The sequence below is a fragment of the Platalea leucorodia genome, assembly GCF_965183815.1.
Source record: "Platalea leucorodia genome assembly, chromosome: 9".
NCBI classification, from domain to species: Eukaryota; Metazoa; Chordata; class Aves; order Pelecaniformes; family Threskiornithidae; genus Platalea; species Platalea leucorodia.
In genome coordinates this window covers 32,629,720-32,647,395 of record NC_138831.1, presented here as the reverse complement: position 1 = coordinate 32,647,395, position 17,676 = coordinate 32,629,720, and the positions used below count along the sequence as shown (strand labels likewise).

Genomic DNA, 17,676 nt, shown 5'->3' with positions numbered 1-17,676 from the left:
AGATGAATATGCCAATAGAACAGGATTTTACAGACACAGTTTCTGACCATTTCTAAAACCTAGAGGGGTTGATAACATATGAAGTCCATAAAAAAAAATCAGCTATCAATAGTGCAATGGGTTAACATATGACCCTGGTATCAGACTACAGTTCACCGTAAGTGTGAGGAGTGAACATAGTACTGTTTAGTGTATTTTCTTCTACATTACCAGTATTTGTTCACGGGAGCCATGATAATACATTTTGCTGTGTACGTTCCAATAAGCACTGAGGCTGTCCAGGCACAAAAGCTGCACAGGAAAGAAAACACTCAGATACAATACTCAGTATTCAACCCATTCTGTGAACGTAGCTTTCCATTTATGAAAACAGAAAACAAATGAAAGCAGACTAGACAGCAAGTCTACCATTAGCATTGAGACGTATTTAATCTTACAATACTATTTTTGAAGTGAAAATTGAATTGCTAAAAAGCAAGTTCTTAAAGCACACAAGTTCATGCACGTCTGTTAAATACTGCTCTGCATTGCAGGGGTGAGGGTGCACAAAACCAACATTTGGCCTAATAAAGAAGCCAGGACTATTAAACCCTTCTTATACCGTTCCTATAATTTCTTAGATCTATGCATACTCCTTTCAGCATGGGGCTGGTGGGCAGGGAGAACAGAGAGACTTTGTAGCTACCAGAATCCCAATTACATTAGGCATACAAACTAGAGTAGAAATGGCAATTTGACAACCTATTTGAAATCATAGTTAACATGCAGAGTTGCTGTATAATGCATTTAACGAGGGGATCAGTGTATGCATTTAAGGGAAATTATTTAAACCATGGAGTTGAAAGTTATGCCTTACATAAAGCCAGTTTTTGTGCTCTACTTCTGTTTAAACACACAGCAAAATTAAGGAAAATGGGAGAATTTGCAAAGCAAATTATTTTTCCAATTTTTATTTAGAACCCCAGATTATTTCTCTCCAAGATCAATTGCTCTCTTCACTTGGGGAGGGGGGGACCAAACCACACATTACCTTGTATATTATTTTTGCAGCTTCATTCAGAATAGAAGGTGTCCAGTTTTCATTTGTTGTCTGAAAGTTCAAAACGATAAAAGTCATTCTGTACATCTTATTTAACGCATTTGCAGTTTTATCCTACATTTTCAAGCACAGAATGCATCATTTTGGTACTACCTGATTACAGAAGCCGGTTTCTCTAGACTGCATACACACAAGTTGAAATTCAATATAAAATTTGTCAGTTTATTTTGATTTTCAACTCCTTATCCTACCCATAAAATCCTTAACATCTAAGGAAAAGAGAGGTTAGCTGAAATTTTCTCCCCATTTCTCAAAAAGCCTGGAAAATACCACATTCTTTATCATCATGATGTAATGTTTGCCCTTATTTATTTATTAGGCCTGGAAATAACCTGCCCTATGAAAGTAAACATATTCAGTTTTAAAGATCACTTGGATCATAAGAACAAATCACTAGTCTCAGAAGAGTGTGATGTTCCTCAATCATCTTCCCTTCTGCTTGCACAAATTTCAAGTACTATTTGCATGAATAAAAGATTGTCTTCACTTCCAGCTGTATGCATATTTTCATTGTATTGTCTTAATACATTGCTTTTCCTTTCTGCTACTCTAAAGACAAGTAAATGGAAAACATAAGAACATGCATGCACACACAAATTACCAGTAAACTAAGCTCGCCCAATGTCATTCCCAAGGAAATCGGACACTGTGGATCGGTGATCTACAAAAACAGAAAAATAACAGCTATTTATTTCTCGTGCTGCAAACAGATGTATCATTTAAAGCTGACTGAAATCCTGAGCTGTTTTGAGGATCTTCCTTTGCTTAATTATTCTAGCTGAAGCATTCTTGGAACCCCCTAAGTTGGGCCAAAACTAATACGGCTGTAGTGGAATGACCTAGGACTTCAAGCTGAAAATTTCCTTCTGGCTTCTAAAATCTTCATATAGGAAGGAACTAAGAATTACAGAGTACCATGGCTCAGTCAGCTGTATCATTTTATGACTTCCATTCCCCCTACCTTTTTAAATTTAGTGTCTCTGAAAACAATACCAAAATAGGTTTGAGAAATACTCTACATCCAATGCTTTTCTTTTACATTCAATTATATCATCACAAACTGCTTTATCATTTTCCTAAAGGAAGCTGAAAGCAGGCTAGAATAATACCAGTTTGGTTCACATAAACATTCTCATTTCTCAATTAAGCGTTTTCAACTATTTGCCTTCTGACTCATCTGTAATCCAACTAGTTTCAGCCGTTCTGGACTTCACCCAGGACACTGAAAAATTCTGTACATCAACTGCACACACTAACATATGACAAACAGCCACCATCCACATTTAGCGAGCAAGGCACCACCAGAAAAGGCAAAAGAGAGAACATCTATTTCACATATCCAAAGTATTTCTGGCTTTCAGTCATATCTGGGGTACTTTATTTGAAGAGGTACAGCAGAAACCACAGCAACTTTTTCAAGGCGGCAGATAACAGTTTCTCTCTATGAACTAGATGAACATGACTGCACAGGAGTCCAATTTAAAATGAAGAGAATATGTTCCAGATACTCACATCATCTTCGTATTTAACATGAATGCCTGTGATTTTGACTTGCACATTTTTTATAACTTGAGTTGCAAGCTTTTCTAAGAAAGTATCTTTCTTCTCCTCCTTTGGTTTGTCTAAAAAAATAATTTGAAGAAGTCAGCATTCAGCATAGTAGTTGCATCTTGAGTTTAACCGCACCAACAGCTCTACTAATGTAAATTTAATGTTTACTCTAACATGAATACTTAACATTTAAGTTTTCACTTATTTAGACTACATATTAGCATTTTTTTTTTTCCTTTTCTGTACATCCATATTCTGAAGATGTGATGTTAGCTGTGTGTGCACAACAGAATCATACAAAAATTTATGTCTAAGTTTCAGTCAAAACAGTTCAGCTTACAGCAAGTTGTTGTTTAGTATACTTCTCCCCACTCCCTCCAAGGTAAAAGGTTCTCTCTTAAGAGTCCCTCAGCAATTAACTAGGGGTTTCAACAAGCAAATAGGTAAGACAGTGTAATTTAGCAGAAAATACCCTTGAATAACCAGGTAAAGATGACACTTGCACAACAAGAGACCAGTCCATTAGAGCCTTTCATACAACAGTGCCTGAGAAAATTAAAAAGCTGGTATACCATAAGTGAAAACGAGCGGTTACTCTGAAATATTCCATTTCTTCAATACTGGACTTATACTGTGACCATGTAAACTAGGTCCATATCAGCCTTTGCTATGCCATATAGTGATACTTGAACTTATGCTGAACAAGATATGGGAGCAGAAGTTGCATACCAACAGTTCAGCATTCCACTGAAGACGAACGTACGCGCGCTGAGGCGGCAGAGGATATTTACAATCCCTCATTATTTAATGACATAACTCTAACAACATTATCCCAGGCTGAGCGTCTTAACATTTTACCTAAAATATGGCTAGATGAGCTGCTTGTTCTCTAGCTATCTTTAGAGGCTACCATGTCTTCTTCAGTATCACCTTACAAAGTGGCTATCTCAGTGAATGTGACTAATCAGCCTACCAAGCTCGTACATTTTTGTTGGAAATGCTACAGATGGCTCAAGTTGAAGAAAGAGTCATGGCTATCCAAGTAGAGAGAAATAAGGACTACAGGTTTTGACTAAGTTTAGGGTTGCACTCTGAGTTTGACTTCTCTGCTTACTTTAACTGTTTTTAACTTTTTAAATATGCAATGCACACTGAACACCACAGATATATAACTTTGTACATCTTGCTATAAAAATCAGGATTACTTTTTCTTTTAAGCTCTAAGAGAGGTTGAGGAGATTCCTTTAAAAATGAAGAGACTTCTCTGTTGAACATGATATAACACTTTTAGTGAAGAGCATTTGATTTCAAGTAAAAAAAAATCAGTCATGAACTCAGAAGAAACCAAAATATTATACCACCTTTACATGCAACTCGCATTTCCTGCCATTAACCACTTCTTCACAACTCCTACTCCCTATTAACAGAGACCAACATAATACTGATAAAGGAAAAAAAGGGCAGAAGTGCTTATCAAAGCTTCAGGACCTTCAAGTGCAAGCAGGCAACCCATTAACATTTTTCCAGCCAGATGCAGCTACCAGTAGCAATAAAAGTCTGATAGCTTACAAAACTTATCTAGGGTCCCCACAAAGTTTTTACTCCAATTACAAGTCTATGCTGCAGCTTCCTCCAAGATCAAATGTGTAACGATACAACCACATTGGTTATGGCAACCCATTCTTAGTCACATGCTAATACTAAAGACCTGCATGGTTTGGTACTTATGGACAATGATTGTCCTCTTTGGGAAAAACATCAATTTCATTGCTTTCAAAATATCAGTCTATGTTAGCTATTTAGAACACAAGCCAAAAGGTGCTGAAAAAGACTGTTTACTGCTATATCATCACTATAGTATCAGATTTACTTTACATAGCTGTTACTGGAATATTACAAAAATTAGACGAATAGGTATCTCTTCCACATGCAGTTTTTCCAACAGTCACAGTGAAATGCCACTAATCAGCCCATGAAATGTGTACATTTTTGTTGGAAATGCTACAGATAGCTCAAGTTGAAGAAACAGGCACAGCTATCCAAGTAGAAAGAAACAAAGACTCTCTTCAATCTTACTGGATGCAGAGAATGGATAAACAGCAAAAAACAGTTCTCTCCAATTTCCATCCTCTCTTTCAAACAGGAGAAAAAAGGTATCAGTGGATGTATATGCAAGACTAAGAAAACTTAATCCAAACACAAAGCAAAAAAAAAAAAATTCTTTAAAAAAAGTTAAAAGCCATAACTTTTACCCACCTTTTGAGTGATCATGACCTTTAAAGGGTCTCTTAAAACGCTTTTTATACTTTTTACGCTTACGTCCTTTTTCAGTGCAAGCAATTTTTTGGGAAAAGGATAAAATTCAAGTTAGTAAAGCAGAAACGTAAGAAAGCATAAGAAAAGATAGAAGGAAGTTTAGCTTGTCTTAAAGCAGAATGCCTTAGTAAAGTCTCATTAAAAGCTTTTAAAGAATTTCAGATCTGTTAAGGAAGCAATCAGCTACTTCTAGCACAGAGCTGTATTTTTCATAATTTATGCATACCTAAGTTCACTTTCAGGGAAGTAAAAAATTCACTTTTAAGGAAGGAAAAAAGCCTTCCTTTCCTCAACCCCCCCTTTTTAAAAAAAAAAAAAAAAAAGTCATTGAAGTTGACAGCCCAAGTAAACTAAGCAGCCAATAAAAATTTTAGATTAAGTATCCAAATTTCTACTTCATCAATGGTCCTGCCAATTGTAAGGTCAACACATTTAATTCAACTTTCATATATTCCTTATGTAACATCTCAAGAGTTCAAGGAATTACAAATAATCACCAGGCTTCTCAGCAAATACATACCCAGACTTCTTCATGACTGCATTGCATAACATAATTTCGGATCACTTATGTACAGAAGAGAGCTAAAACCAGAGCCATGACTGCTTATTAGAAACCCTGGTGAGTAAGTTTTTCCTGTAATCCAAGTGTTTGCTTTTTATTTAATGACCTCAGGCAAAAGCATAATTGTGGGGAAAAAAAACATGGAGGTTTAAATACAGAAGAGGCTTCTACCATAAAAGAGCATAACTTCCAAGTTAAGATATTTGAGATGTACATGGAAACCCAAAGAACACTTTTCCAATATGATTCTCATGCTAATCAACAGTATGATATGAAAGCAATCTGGAAGAATGACACTAGTAACTGCAAAAAAGGCATACAAAAATGATGACTCTTTAAAAGCTTTATGAAATTAAATTCTATTATTTACACACAAATTATGACCCACACAGTCACAACCATTTCATGAATTAAATTAATGCTCATATTTTTCCACATTGCTAAAGAAAACCAGTTTGGTGAATTGCATTGTTTCTTTCCCCTCTCTGCCCACATAGGGAAAAAGAACTTAGCGCTAGGGCTGCCTGCGCTTAACTTCAGCAGGCTGTAGCATGAGAAGGGTGTATCCCACTAAAGCAAGAAGGAAGCAAGTGCAACAGTGTATTTACCTCTGGGGAACACCTTTATTTTTATGTAATTTGTATGCTTGTTCAAACAAGGGAGGAGAAAGTGCCTTCCAAGACTTCAACCTGCCTTGCAAGTAAGGTGATCAACAACGTTTTCTTTTGGACAGTTCCTTTTAACAGTACAAGTAATCCTCTATAAATGATATTTTAAAAAAGACAGCTTCCTTCACTTACTATTAAATTTGTAGTTCTCAGGCTTTCACTCCCATGTATGACAAAACTAAGGCAACACGATTTTCCGCTTGATTACCTGCATCCATTACTATGGAGAAACTAAATGTATGATTTTAAGCTCATTCTAAACCTGTGTTCAGACAAAAGCCCACTAAGTAATTTTGGCTAAGAATATATTTCTGAAAATCTGGCTCAAGAAGACAAAAATACAGCAGGTACAACATAATAACAGTTCCTCTGAATTTCAATGGAAACTGTTTCATTGCCTAACTTGAGAGCAATCCAAATAAACAGAACCTTCAATCTGCTATGGTTCATTTTGCCTGTCCATGGTTTCAAGACAGCCTGAACTTCCAGTATCTTAAACCCAGACACTTTAAGTAACGGTAATTCCCCTCTATTCTCAAAACACCTAGAGATAGTGTTTTAAAACTACAGTAGAATGTTGGTCTTTTTGAACAGCCACTCAATTAAGACAGGACTAGCCACTGCAAGTTTCCACTTGAATACACAGTCATTACAATCTTATTTCTAGAACTACTAATATGTGGATGATTACCAAACAAGTACTGCTTTCTCATTTCTACATTTGGCTGGTTTTTTTGGGGGGCAGGATGGAGGAGAGTGTTTTTAAAAACGTAAACTGCGTACCCATCATGCACGTGCAAAATGTAACCATGCATACCCACCAGGCTTGGTGTCCTTGTAAATCAGACTCTCCAACCCATACAAGGAATCTTGTGAATGAGTGCCTTGGTCCACATGGCAGCAAGTTACCAAAAAAAAGCATTTTGTTTAAAAGGAGGAAATCAGCTCCTGATTTAATGTTAAGTTTATAAAACTCGTATGACATGTTAGTATTGCCATTACAGTATCTGACAGCCAAAATCACTTCAGATTATCTAGTTTCAAAGATTATCTACATAGGCAAATTACACAATTTTCGTTTTACTTAAAATCAGCAAAAGATAAGAGCTGCAAGCTTTGGTCTCTGTATATGAGTTTTGATACTCACAGATTTTAATAGCTTAGAAAACAGAAAATAATGTTTTGTCAGCTTGTGTCAGCAGAGCTTGTTATCACCTTCTCATCACACTACACGAACCACACAGTGACATGACCATTTTGCTCAATACTCAAATAGCATGTCAAAAGAAAATATGCCCAGGACTGTTCATGCTAAGAGACTCTTAAATAAATGCAAGTACCGAATAGAGATTCTAAACGCATTAAGGTGAGTACTAATCAGAAATGCAAATACAGCTGAGAATTCATGGACCCTGATAACTTTCTATGCAATATATTTCCTAGATTTTCACTAGCTATTGTGGGCTCTTAAAAGCCTACAGAAAGCTGAATTTCTTAGAAGTTTATGGTGCAGTAGAACAACTTGGGCCCTAAGACTTCTGTATCTAGCAAAAGCAAGGGATCTGCTCATGCAAGAACTACACAAGTCCTCCTGAGTACAATATTCTAGTACAACACCAGAAACACAAATAGCTACCACCGAGGTATGACCATAGAAACACAGAATGTCTCAAGTTGGAAGGGACCCATAAGGATCATGCTGCAGTATGACTGCAAGGATAACTACAGTTTAAAATAATCCAATTTAAATGTTCCTCTAGCTTCTCCTTCACAAGGCTGAAAGTTTAAAACTGCAAAACACAACTAAATCTAATTCTAGTTCTTTACATAAGGAGTTGAGCTACTGAGATATCATTTTTATATGATTTTTTTTTCAAAAGCCTTACAAATGCTGGATGTAGTAAGTTTCTTTAAAAAAAAAAATATGACTGTCACCTGTGCCCAGACTCGCTCTTAATTACATGAAGTTCCAGAATTAGAATTCCTCACGTAGTGCCCATCAGGTTAAATTCTTCTTGTTATATTATCCCTTCATCCCACTGCTACTGGTGTAAAGAATAATGGCTGAAACACTGCTGCTTTACAGTATCCAAGTTCTACATAACCAAGGTTAAACCTCTACGAACATTCCTTTGCCCCAGTAAGAAGTAATGGCTGCAAAATTCATTCACTGAAGTTGTCTTGGCTCTCATACAGTTTCTGGCATATTAAAGACAAGAAATAAAGCAAGGTTCCTTTCTTCACTGTAAACGGATTGCCAGATTGCTGTTTGAAGGAAACCGCAAATGTACATCTCAAACTAGCAAAACAGGAACAAGGCAGCAGTCCTGTAACTGAAAAAGTAAATAAGCAGAGAGATTACAACCAAACTATCTTTTTCCAAGTGTTCTAAGCATCATTTCATTTTCAGTAACTTTTCCAAGGCAAATGACTTGCAGCATTACAGGTATCCTAGAGGTGCATCTTAAGAACCATTATAGCACCCAACAAACAGCTCTCACTTCAGACAAAAACTTCAGTAATAACTTTTTCCTCTACCATATGTAGTTAACTGTCATTGGTTCCGAGCTTGGTGTCTGTCCAAGCAAGCCTAATTTATACCATAATTTTGTTCAAGATATTTGTTACGACAAAAAAACAAAACAAGAAAAAAACCAAAAACCACAAATCAGGTTAACTGTACTGAAATGATCAATTGTTTTAACATATAATTCAAAATTTAAAATTATTCATGACCTAGATCAAAAGTTTAAGTGAAGTTTCCTATGTTCGTGTTCAATTAGTTTTCCTGTGTCATGAATTATTTCCTGCCCAAGAGAGTCTCATTTCTCAAACCAGTCAAAATGCAGTACATCATAAAACGACAGCAGAAACCAAAACAAAAGCATTATTGTTGAAGTAAAAACATACAAACCTTACCACTCTCCTTAAAGTTTCCTCTAAGCAAGGAACAACCTGTCACATGCGCCTCTAAAACACATCATTAAACATCTATTATTGAAGCTCTAAAGCAAGATAACATTAGCCTTATGCAATGCAGTTTCTATTGTTGGTCATGTTCCCCTAGAGCTTTAAGAAAAAAGAAAAAAAAAAAAAAAAAGACATACCAGATTATCAAATTCCCATTTCCAATGGAAGCTGACTGGATAAATGAATGGTAAACAAAACAAATAACGTTTCTTTTGAAGTTTAGAGGAAAAAGGCTTTTCAAAGCACTGTAGTAAGATTAGCTAGACACTTGAAAAAACATAATTTAGTAAGTCAATCACAAAACTGGACTTTTCTTTCATAGCACAGTCTAAGTCCTCAAATTCCAATGGAGAGTTGTATTATTAACTCAGTACCTTTTTCTGCTGCTTTCTGCAAGGCTTCCTCAATTCTTGCCAATTCCTTTTGTTTATTATCCTGTAAGTATTTTTCTTCCTTCTCTGCATCATATTTAATGCCTGTAAGCCAAGTTGGGACAGCTTTAACCCTAAATTTCAGGTTACATAAAAGCATAATCAAGCAACACACACCATATTCAACATTATGTTGCAAAACACCTTGTTTGAGATAAAGGCTATTATAGGTTTAATTGTGAAAGCTGCATCCAGCCTCTGAAATTGTTATTTTTACACAGTAAGACACAAAAGGATCATACCAACATTTGAGCATTATTTCATAGGAGAACCTTCCCGTGGAAATTCAGACCCTTAAGTGTGGTCTGTGCAACATAATGAAGGTTTGTAAGTTCTACTACACATATATTTGACCTTCTAGAAACTTGCAAGTTTTCTTAATACACTGGAGGTTCTGATTTCAGAGAAAACTAACCAAGCTTTCAGACCCTTTTCCCTCTCCCTAAAAACAGTTCTAATGGAACTACTACTTCCAATTGTTGTGAGTTAGAAGCAGATGAACTGTATCATGCAACAGCCAAAAGATCTAAAACATGCCAGAGAAGTGGATTCAGGATAAGCACACTTTAGAGGAAACCTGGCTGTTGAATTGAACTTGGAATGGATACAACCAAGGATTTCCATAAAAGCAACAGGTGCTGTTTTCTCCCACCCTTATTTCACTAACTTGCCAGCATTTGTCTAGAAATTCCCCTGAGGGAACAGAATGTAAAAATGGCAGCTTACATGAAGTACTTGCTATTATTTACTCAAATACGTGGTACCCTTAGATATTTTTCTCTTCCATTATTTAACTGTGTTGTTGAAGAGTTTACGTACTTGCTCCAGGAACTATTAGAAGATACAAGCCTTCTAGAGTTGCAACAACTGCCTCGCCATAGAGATTCTTCCAAGGAATCTTCAGAGTAAGTTTATCTAAACAAACCAGATGCAGTTACATCAAAACAAAAATCTATGCTGTGCTTAGTCCAAACAACACCTCAGGCATCGAAGAGCATTAGCTCTGTAGCCTGATGTCCTAAACACCTTAGAAGGTAAGAAGAAACCATATGGGCCTAAACATTTTAAGGCCCTTGAAGTGATAAAATACATTCATAGAAAATATAAGCCATAGATTTAAGCAATAAGATGCGGTTTGAGTCAGAAGACTTCAGATCAAAACCTGAGATCATAACTGGAATTCAATTCACTGGGATGAATGTGATTTTCCCAGGGAAGCAGAAGAAGTAGTACAACACACATTCATCTCCAACAAATGTTTCATGTGAAAAAGCAATGCTGACCACCAGGGAAAGGAATTTAGAAAAAAGAAACACACACATATATCTAAGAGTTCCTAAACCCTTGGCATGTTTGCCAGTTTCAGGAATCTTACTTAAATTCTTCATATTCCTAATCTGTCCTTTAAAGAGCCACACACATTCTGCCTATACTAAACAGCTCCCTTAATCATCCATGTATCTGGCAAGAACCTCTCAGACATGTTTTTCATACCAGCCTGTAAAGTTACACAAACATGGTTTGCCAGATAACATTTATGATTTATCCAGGGCAGTCACATTAGACTTCTATGCCAGTTTCAACAGCGAGTACAGTTACAGAGATCTCTTAAGAAAGCTTGATAAAAGAAATTCAGAGGCAGGACTGACCTTAAGGCCTGTACTAAAATTTCCATTTCAATACTTTTACACTGAAACAAAAACTTACCTATCTGACCAACTTTTATTCTAAAAGGTACATCCAGTTCATTCTGCAAAGAAAAAAAATATAGTATTAAACAGATCCATGCTTTTAAAGATAAGCAGGTTTATAGAGCAAAATCATTATCTTTACTTCTGTTAAAGCTATTTTCTCAGAACTTAAGTTCCAGAACAGAAACAGTTCTCCATCTGACAGATTTAAGTATTTAGCAATACTCACATGAACTCAGGAATCCATAAATACGGTTAGGCTTGTAGAAAGCCTTAAAACAAAGCATTTACACATTTCTGACAATTCTCTCCTACAAATATGATAATGCTTCGCTCCAAAGGTTACTAAAAAGTAAAATTTTCTCTACCTACAAGAATTTAATTTCATATTTTTATTCATTTGCCACATGGGTCTTTTCTTTCTGATAATAGCACTTAGTATTTACAAACGTATAAAAAGTCTCACTAACAATACTGAGAAGTTCTTTGCAAAATGCTTGCCAAACATCAAGAACAAGACAGGCTCATAAAGACGAGGAACGTGTGACAAGCAAACAACTATTACCATCAATTAAAACCTCACAAAGTATCTCTCCTATATAGTGTACAGCAAAACCAGGTATACAACCACAGGACTATCAAGAACATAAAAGAGGGACAAAGTAAAGAGGAAGTGGGAGAAAATAAATAAATAAATAAATAAAATGAAAAAATAAAAAATAAGTTAAAATATCAAGATTCCAGAACTGTCTTCCACTTCCATATTCTTTTCAAATAAGTTAATGATAATTCAAAGACCTGAAGAAAAGTCTTAAAGATTATAAAAAGCAAACCCATTTTCCCAAATGAGACAGATATTAACCACTTTTCTTTTCCCATGTACTAGAAAACAACCTTGACCACCACTTTTCCAACAACTTATAAATATTTAACAGGGCTGCTCAAAAAAAATAAGATTAATATCCAAACCAACATCTCTGCGAGATTCCCACAGTTTTTAAAAAGCATTCTGAGCTGCAGTTAGGAGCCTAACAACAACCAACTTTAATTAAGTGACTAAACTAGTGACAATATTTCTGTGGCTTATTCTTTTTTAGCGCCTCAAAGAAACAACTGAAAAGCAAGAGCTATGTAATATTTTAACCCTTTTCTGGTTATAACTGCATAGTCCTAGAAACTTTTCCTTATGCTTTAAATTCTTCCTGGTGACCACCGCACTTCAGCATCTCCCAAATATTTCTTCCGGCAGACTGTTGCATGTTAAAAATCTGGTCAATAAGCTTAACTGGAAGTTTTCTTCTCAGTTTTTATTTTTCATTGAAATGCATCCGGAGAGAAAGAGAAAACAGACTCACTTTAAATAGTTTGATCTCCAAACTTTGTTTTTAGTAGTAAGAACATGCATAAGAGGTTGAAACAAACTGTGAGAGCAAACAAAGATCTCTGCTCTCGATAGAGCCAGGAGCAGTCATGTAGAAGCAGATACCAGCAACCAAATCCACCCCATTTAATACTGCATTTATGACTCTCAGCTGAATTCTAAGGGGGACCAGCTCAGTTTGGCCTGCTGAAAGGACAAGACCATGAGTTTGACCTTGAAAAATTAGTTTTCAGAAGATTAAATTCCAGAGGAGGAAAAAAAAATAAATAAGGAAAGGCTAGAAATTAAAGATGTTTTAGACTAGTTGAGTAAAGTCAACAGATTAACATAAATTAAAAACTGTGAGAGCATTGGGGTTTGATGTTAACATGCAAAAAGATGATTTACTGAAAATACTTCAAGACTGTAACTGAGAAGGAACAGGCAATAGCAGCTTTGAAGATTAAGAGCTGTGACCAGCTGGATACTGGATACAAATTCACAAGTAAAGGAGCTCAGAGTTCAAACTTTTTGATGGTAATGACTCTAACAATATAAGCTGAGAAACATGTAATAGGTTGCTAAAGAGCTTAGGTCAAGTTTGTCATCAGTCATTTTTCATTATGATTGAAAAACAGGATAAAGCTCGAGAAATCCATCAGAAAGAATTCATTACTATCACTACTACAAGTTTTTAATGAAGTAAAAAAGGAACATTAATAGCAACTGCCCCATTACACTTCCGTATTTTTTTAGCTGATGTCACACAAAACAAAACACCAGCCTCAAAAGATCAAAGTACGTTTCACAGAATGACACTTCAGCACTTTGTGTCAGCAAACTCTAACATATTTTGGGGAAAAAAGTGGTTACATTTTCAAGGTGCCTAAGAATTCATTTGTAAAATAATTTTGTACAATTTTATTTTAGAAATCTTACACTAATCTTAAGTTGACTTTGCATAAGCTGAAGCCTAAATTTTGACTGAAGTCTGACAAACTTCCACTTTAATGTAACGTTCTGTTACTATGACTAAGGAAAAAAAAACAGACTCAGCAAGTGTAACACTAAAAGTAACTATTTGCTCATCTCCCTTTTCCTAAGGACTTGCTTTTCTCACATTTGAAAAGTATTGTATCTATACACAGAAACTAAAAGCTAGTTATTTTTTGGTAGAAAACCTTAAGAGGAAAACAAAAACAATCCAGACAGCAGCAGACAGGCAAACTAGAAAAGAAAAAGCTGGACCATATCACATTCCTTTAATGCTTTCTTTTTCAAGAAGACGTAGTCTAGTTCTCTAAAAATGGTGTTCAATATCAACCTTCCTTTAATTACTTTTGCATAGGAATTTAATATATTGCAATTGTAAAGCAGTGAGAAGCATCCTTTGTTTTCAGTTCCTGAATTCATCTTAGCTCTCTTTCAGCTGGTCAGTCACATACACGACCATGCATTTTTCTAAGTCAGAACTGCTAGAACCATAATCAACCTTGCTGTCATCATAAGAAAGACAGACATGTACAAAGTAGATAACACTTCCTCCCTTCCTTTTTTAACTACCAGATTACAATAATATTTGTATCAAGAGTTTTTTTGAGTACAACAAAGCTATCAGGAATGGATGAAATGGGCAGGTAAAACATGAAACTTCGGAACAATGAAGAGAAACCAATGATTAGGTCATACAAAGATCCAACATGTTTTCGATTCACAGAAGAGTAACAGTTCTCTTTACTGAAGTCTGAAGCACACTAAAGATTGCAGTGAGATTCTCTCAATAGTACAGGTGTTCATTAGCCCAATTAAAGAACATAAAAATCAGCCAAGTTTTTTTTCAGACAAGAATATGGGCACTTAATGCAAGTTATTTCTTGTTTTTTCTTCACTCTGTCATTCCTATTTTAAAAGAAACAGAATAGAGCATTTGAATAACCATATTTACTTTCAGAGAGTACACATCTTAAAAATGTCTTCCCTGCCAGTTTTAAATAAGCACAAATTTACACAGAAAGTCATAAACATAAGCTTCAGTCACATCAACTGATGTAGAAGGATGAACTTTTTCCGCCTTCATCCCCACACCAACAATTGAGAAATGAACCACTGTCTTTCAGAAGACTTCAATGAGATCAATCAATTTGCAGGAGTCAGGCCTTGAAAAATCCATTTATTCAACCAAAGCTGAAAAGAAAAAGAATACGTAGGCCTCTGCAAACCCATTAGATCTAGTAAATCATTCAGAAACATACAAATACCTACTGCATGGACAAACAAGTGAAGAAAAAAACCTAGGACTTACCAGAAGTATGATTATACAGTAGCAGTCACAGCAAAAATTAAATCCTTGAAGTTGTGCTGGATGACCAAAAGGGTAACAGAAATGCACCAATACCTTATTTGAAGTTTTATCATTTCAAGCCTCAAACACTAGGACAGGTTGTATATGCATGTATGTATAAAACACTGGGAAACTTACTTTATAACCCTACTGTTATCTTCTCAGAAGTTATTTCTCTCTTCTGAAGCAGCACACTTACCTTTTCACACATAGCTTCTTTTCTTTCTCTTCCAGTAACATAAGCAAAATTAGAAGCAGTTAACCAAGGACTTACTTCCAGTAACGAGTAAAGAAGGCATATTGTGTAACGTGAGGCTACAGTAATATTTCATCCTATGACTTAGTCTCTAAACCCATAAAAACAAATGTATAAGTTTTTAGAATACTTACTAATGCATTCTCCTTTATCTGTAAATTGTCAAGTGCCACATTACCTATTTAGAAGAAAAAGAGAAGTACAGAACAAGTGACTTCAACTATTATGTAAGTTGGAACAAGGAACACAACTATAACCCTCCCGAGTACACATGGATAAAATTGGAAAAACCTTACTCCAGTTACAGGATAGCACAAGAAATGTCTAATTTTTAAGAGTCATTAAACAGTGATTATTCAGACAAAATTTTATGGTGGCAGAGATTACAGAAATATCACCAAGTTAGATGTCTGCATGTTTCTACTCTATTAAATACACCTACAATAATAAGAAATCTTTCTTATTATTCACTTTGTTGTGAATGATAATTACAGTTCTATCCCGGTAGGGTAGACTAGGAAAATTGTATCTTGTTTTTGATGATTTTATATAACAGAAAAATCATGAATCATAGGTCCAGAAAAACATATGCCTATTTTCACAAATACTTTTCCTGACACAGGCAACATAACAGGATTTCCAAAGGGAACACCGGCACACAGAATTATACCTGCAGAAAGCACATATAATATACCTCTTAGTGCTTTAATGCCAGATTCCTTAGAGCTATGTTCCATTTTTATTACAAGTATTAATAATTTATAAATGTTAAAATACTTACTATCGTGGCAAGAGCAAAATTAACATGACAAGTAAAGTCTTGTCCCTTACGTATGGAAGGCATCTAAAACAGCCAGCCTTCTCTAGACAGTACTTCAACCGGTTTTTTTGCATGCCTACAGGGTAGCAAACTGAAACGTTTGATATATTTACCGAGAACTCCACGTTATTGCACTATCACATCTGTTCAATACACATTATTTACCCCAAGCACCCCATCAGCTGCACCGCAACCAAGGCCTCCCCTCTTTCTGGGGCGACCATGCATGAGCCCCCCCACGCTCCGCTGCACCGCAGACAGACCCGACAGCACACCCGCGCTGCCACCCAGTATACTCTCGAGAACAAAATGGGGTTTTTTTCCTTGTTGACTGTGTCCTGCTTCAGAGCACTCCGAGGCGAGCGACGTGCGCCCACGCCTCGCCTCAGCCTCTCGGAGCAACTGCCACAGCGGGGAACCCACTCAGGTACCCGCGCCCAGGCCCCCGCCTCGTCGGGAGGGAGACCCCAACTCCGCTCTTTCTCCCCCACCTGCCGCCCTGTGCCTGCGCGGGTACCCCGCCCCAGCTCCCCTCGCAGGCAGACCCTCGCCTCACGGCGGCGCAACCGCCAGAGCCTCCGCCCGCCGCCGGAGAGAGCCCGTCGCGGGGGGGGCGCCACCGCGGGGAGCCGCAGCCCCACAGACCGGCCCGGTCGCCCGACCGCCCCTCAGGAGGAGGGAGGGAGAGGGGGCCACAGGCAGGGAACGACCGACGGCCCGCCACGGAGCGGGGGGGCGGGTCCCCGGCCAGAGACCGACCGACCGCCCCGCACGGCGGGAAAGGGCTGGGGCAAGAGCAGGTCCGCGGCCACAGACTGACCGGGCGCCCCTCACGGAGGGCCGCTGCTCCGCAGCTCACCCTCCCCTCACGGGGCCGCAAACCCACAGTACCGACCGCCCCTCAGCGGGGACGGCGGTCCTACAGCCCGCCAACCCCTCACGGGGGACCGCTGCCAACGAGACCCGCTCCCCACCGCGGCGCGATGAAGCGCCCGCCCCCGGTGACAGCGGCGGCCCCGCAGCGCCGCGGAGACGGGGTGGGAGAGGGAAGGGGCTCCTTACCCCCCCATATGCCCAGCTTGAGCTGAGACTTGTTCAGGTTCTCCACATAGTCGCCCAGGAAGCGGTTCAGCAGATCCGCCACCACCGACTCCAGCACCATGGCGGAGGCGGGCCTCGCCGCACGCCAGCCGCGGCCCACCGGCAGGGGACGGGAGGGGAGGGGAGGGCAGCGGAGAGGAGAAGAGAGGAGGGGGCGGCCGGGCGCGGCGTAAACCAGCGCCGGGCGCGTCCCGGCAGTCAGGTGACGGGGCGGGGGCGGGGCGCGGCCCAGCGCCTGACGGGCTGGCGGGCCCGCGCAGGGGGCGAGGGGCGGGCTAGGCGCGGCTGCGCGGCAGTCGCCGGGCACGGGCTGGCCCGCGGGCGCGTTTCCCGAGGCCGAGGGCCGGGGTAGGGAGCCCCGGGCTGCGGGAGCCGGCGGCGCCTCAGAGCCGCGGCGGCAAAGGGGCGCGTGGCGGCGGCGGGGAGGGGAGGGACGGGACCGGTGTTTCGGGGGTGGCGCCCCCTCACGGCGCGGCGCGGCAGCTCCGCCGGAGCGCGGCCGCAGGCGGG

At 38.7% G+C, this 17,676-nt stretch overlaps 1 protein-coding gene across 8 annotated transcripts in view; it reads right to left on the bottom strand.

The window, feature by feature from the left end:
- Positions 1 to 17,356, bottom strand: part of VPS13C (vacuolar protein sorting 13 homolog C) — a 99,730-nt gene extending 82,374 nt beyond the window's left edge. For 5 of the 8 annotated variants that reach the window (XR_014229210.1, XM_082322098.1, XM_082322100.1 and 2 more), the window contains exons 1-9: positions 17,128 to 17,356; positions 15,380 to 15,423; positions 11,305 to 11,347; positions 10,417 to 10,512; positions 9,541 to 9,642; positions 2,612 to 2,721; positions 1,701 to 1,760; positions 1,031 to 1,090; positions 211 to 291 (exon numbers count right to left, since the gene is read on the bottom strand). Coding sequence is in view for 7 of the 8 variants with exons in the window: in XM_082322098.1 (XP_082178224.1) it covers positions 211 to 291; positions 1,031 to 1,090; positions 1,701 to 1,760; positions 2,612 to 2,721; positions 9,541 to 9,642; positions 10,417 to 10,512; positions 11,305 to 11,347; positions 15,380 to 15,423; positions 17,128 to 17,227 (696 nt within the window). In the remaining variant the exon portion in view is untranslated. Of the gene's footprint in view, positions 1 to 210; positions 292 to 1,030; positions 1,091 to 1,700; positions 1,761 to 2,611; positions 2,722 to 9,540; positions 9,643 to 10,416; positions 10,513 to 11,304; positions 11,348 to 15,379; positions 15,424 to 17,127 lie in introns of those variants that run through there. The other 3 variants (XM_082322099.1, XM_082322103.1, XM_082322102.1) reach the window with 3 other exon arrangements.
- Positions 17,357 to 17,676: the final 320 nt, after the last annotated feature.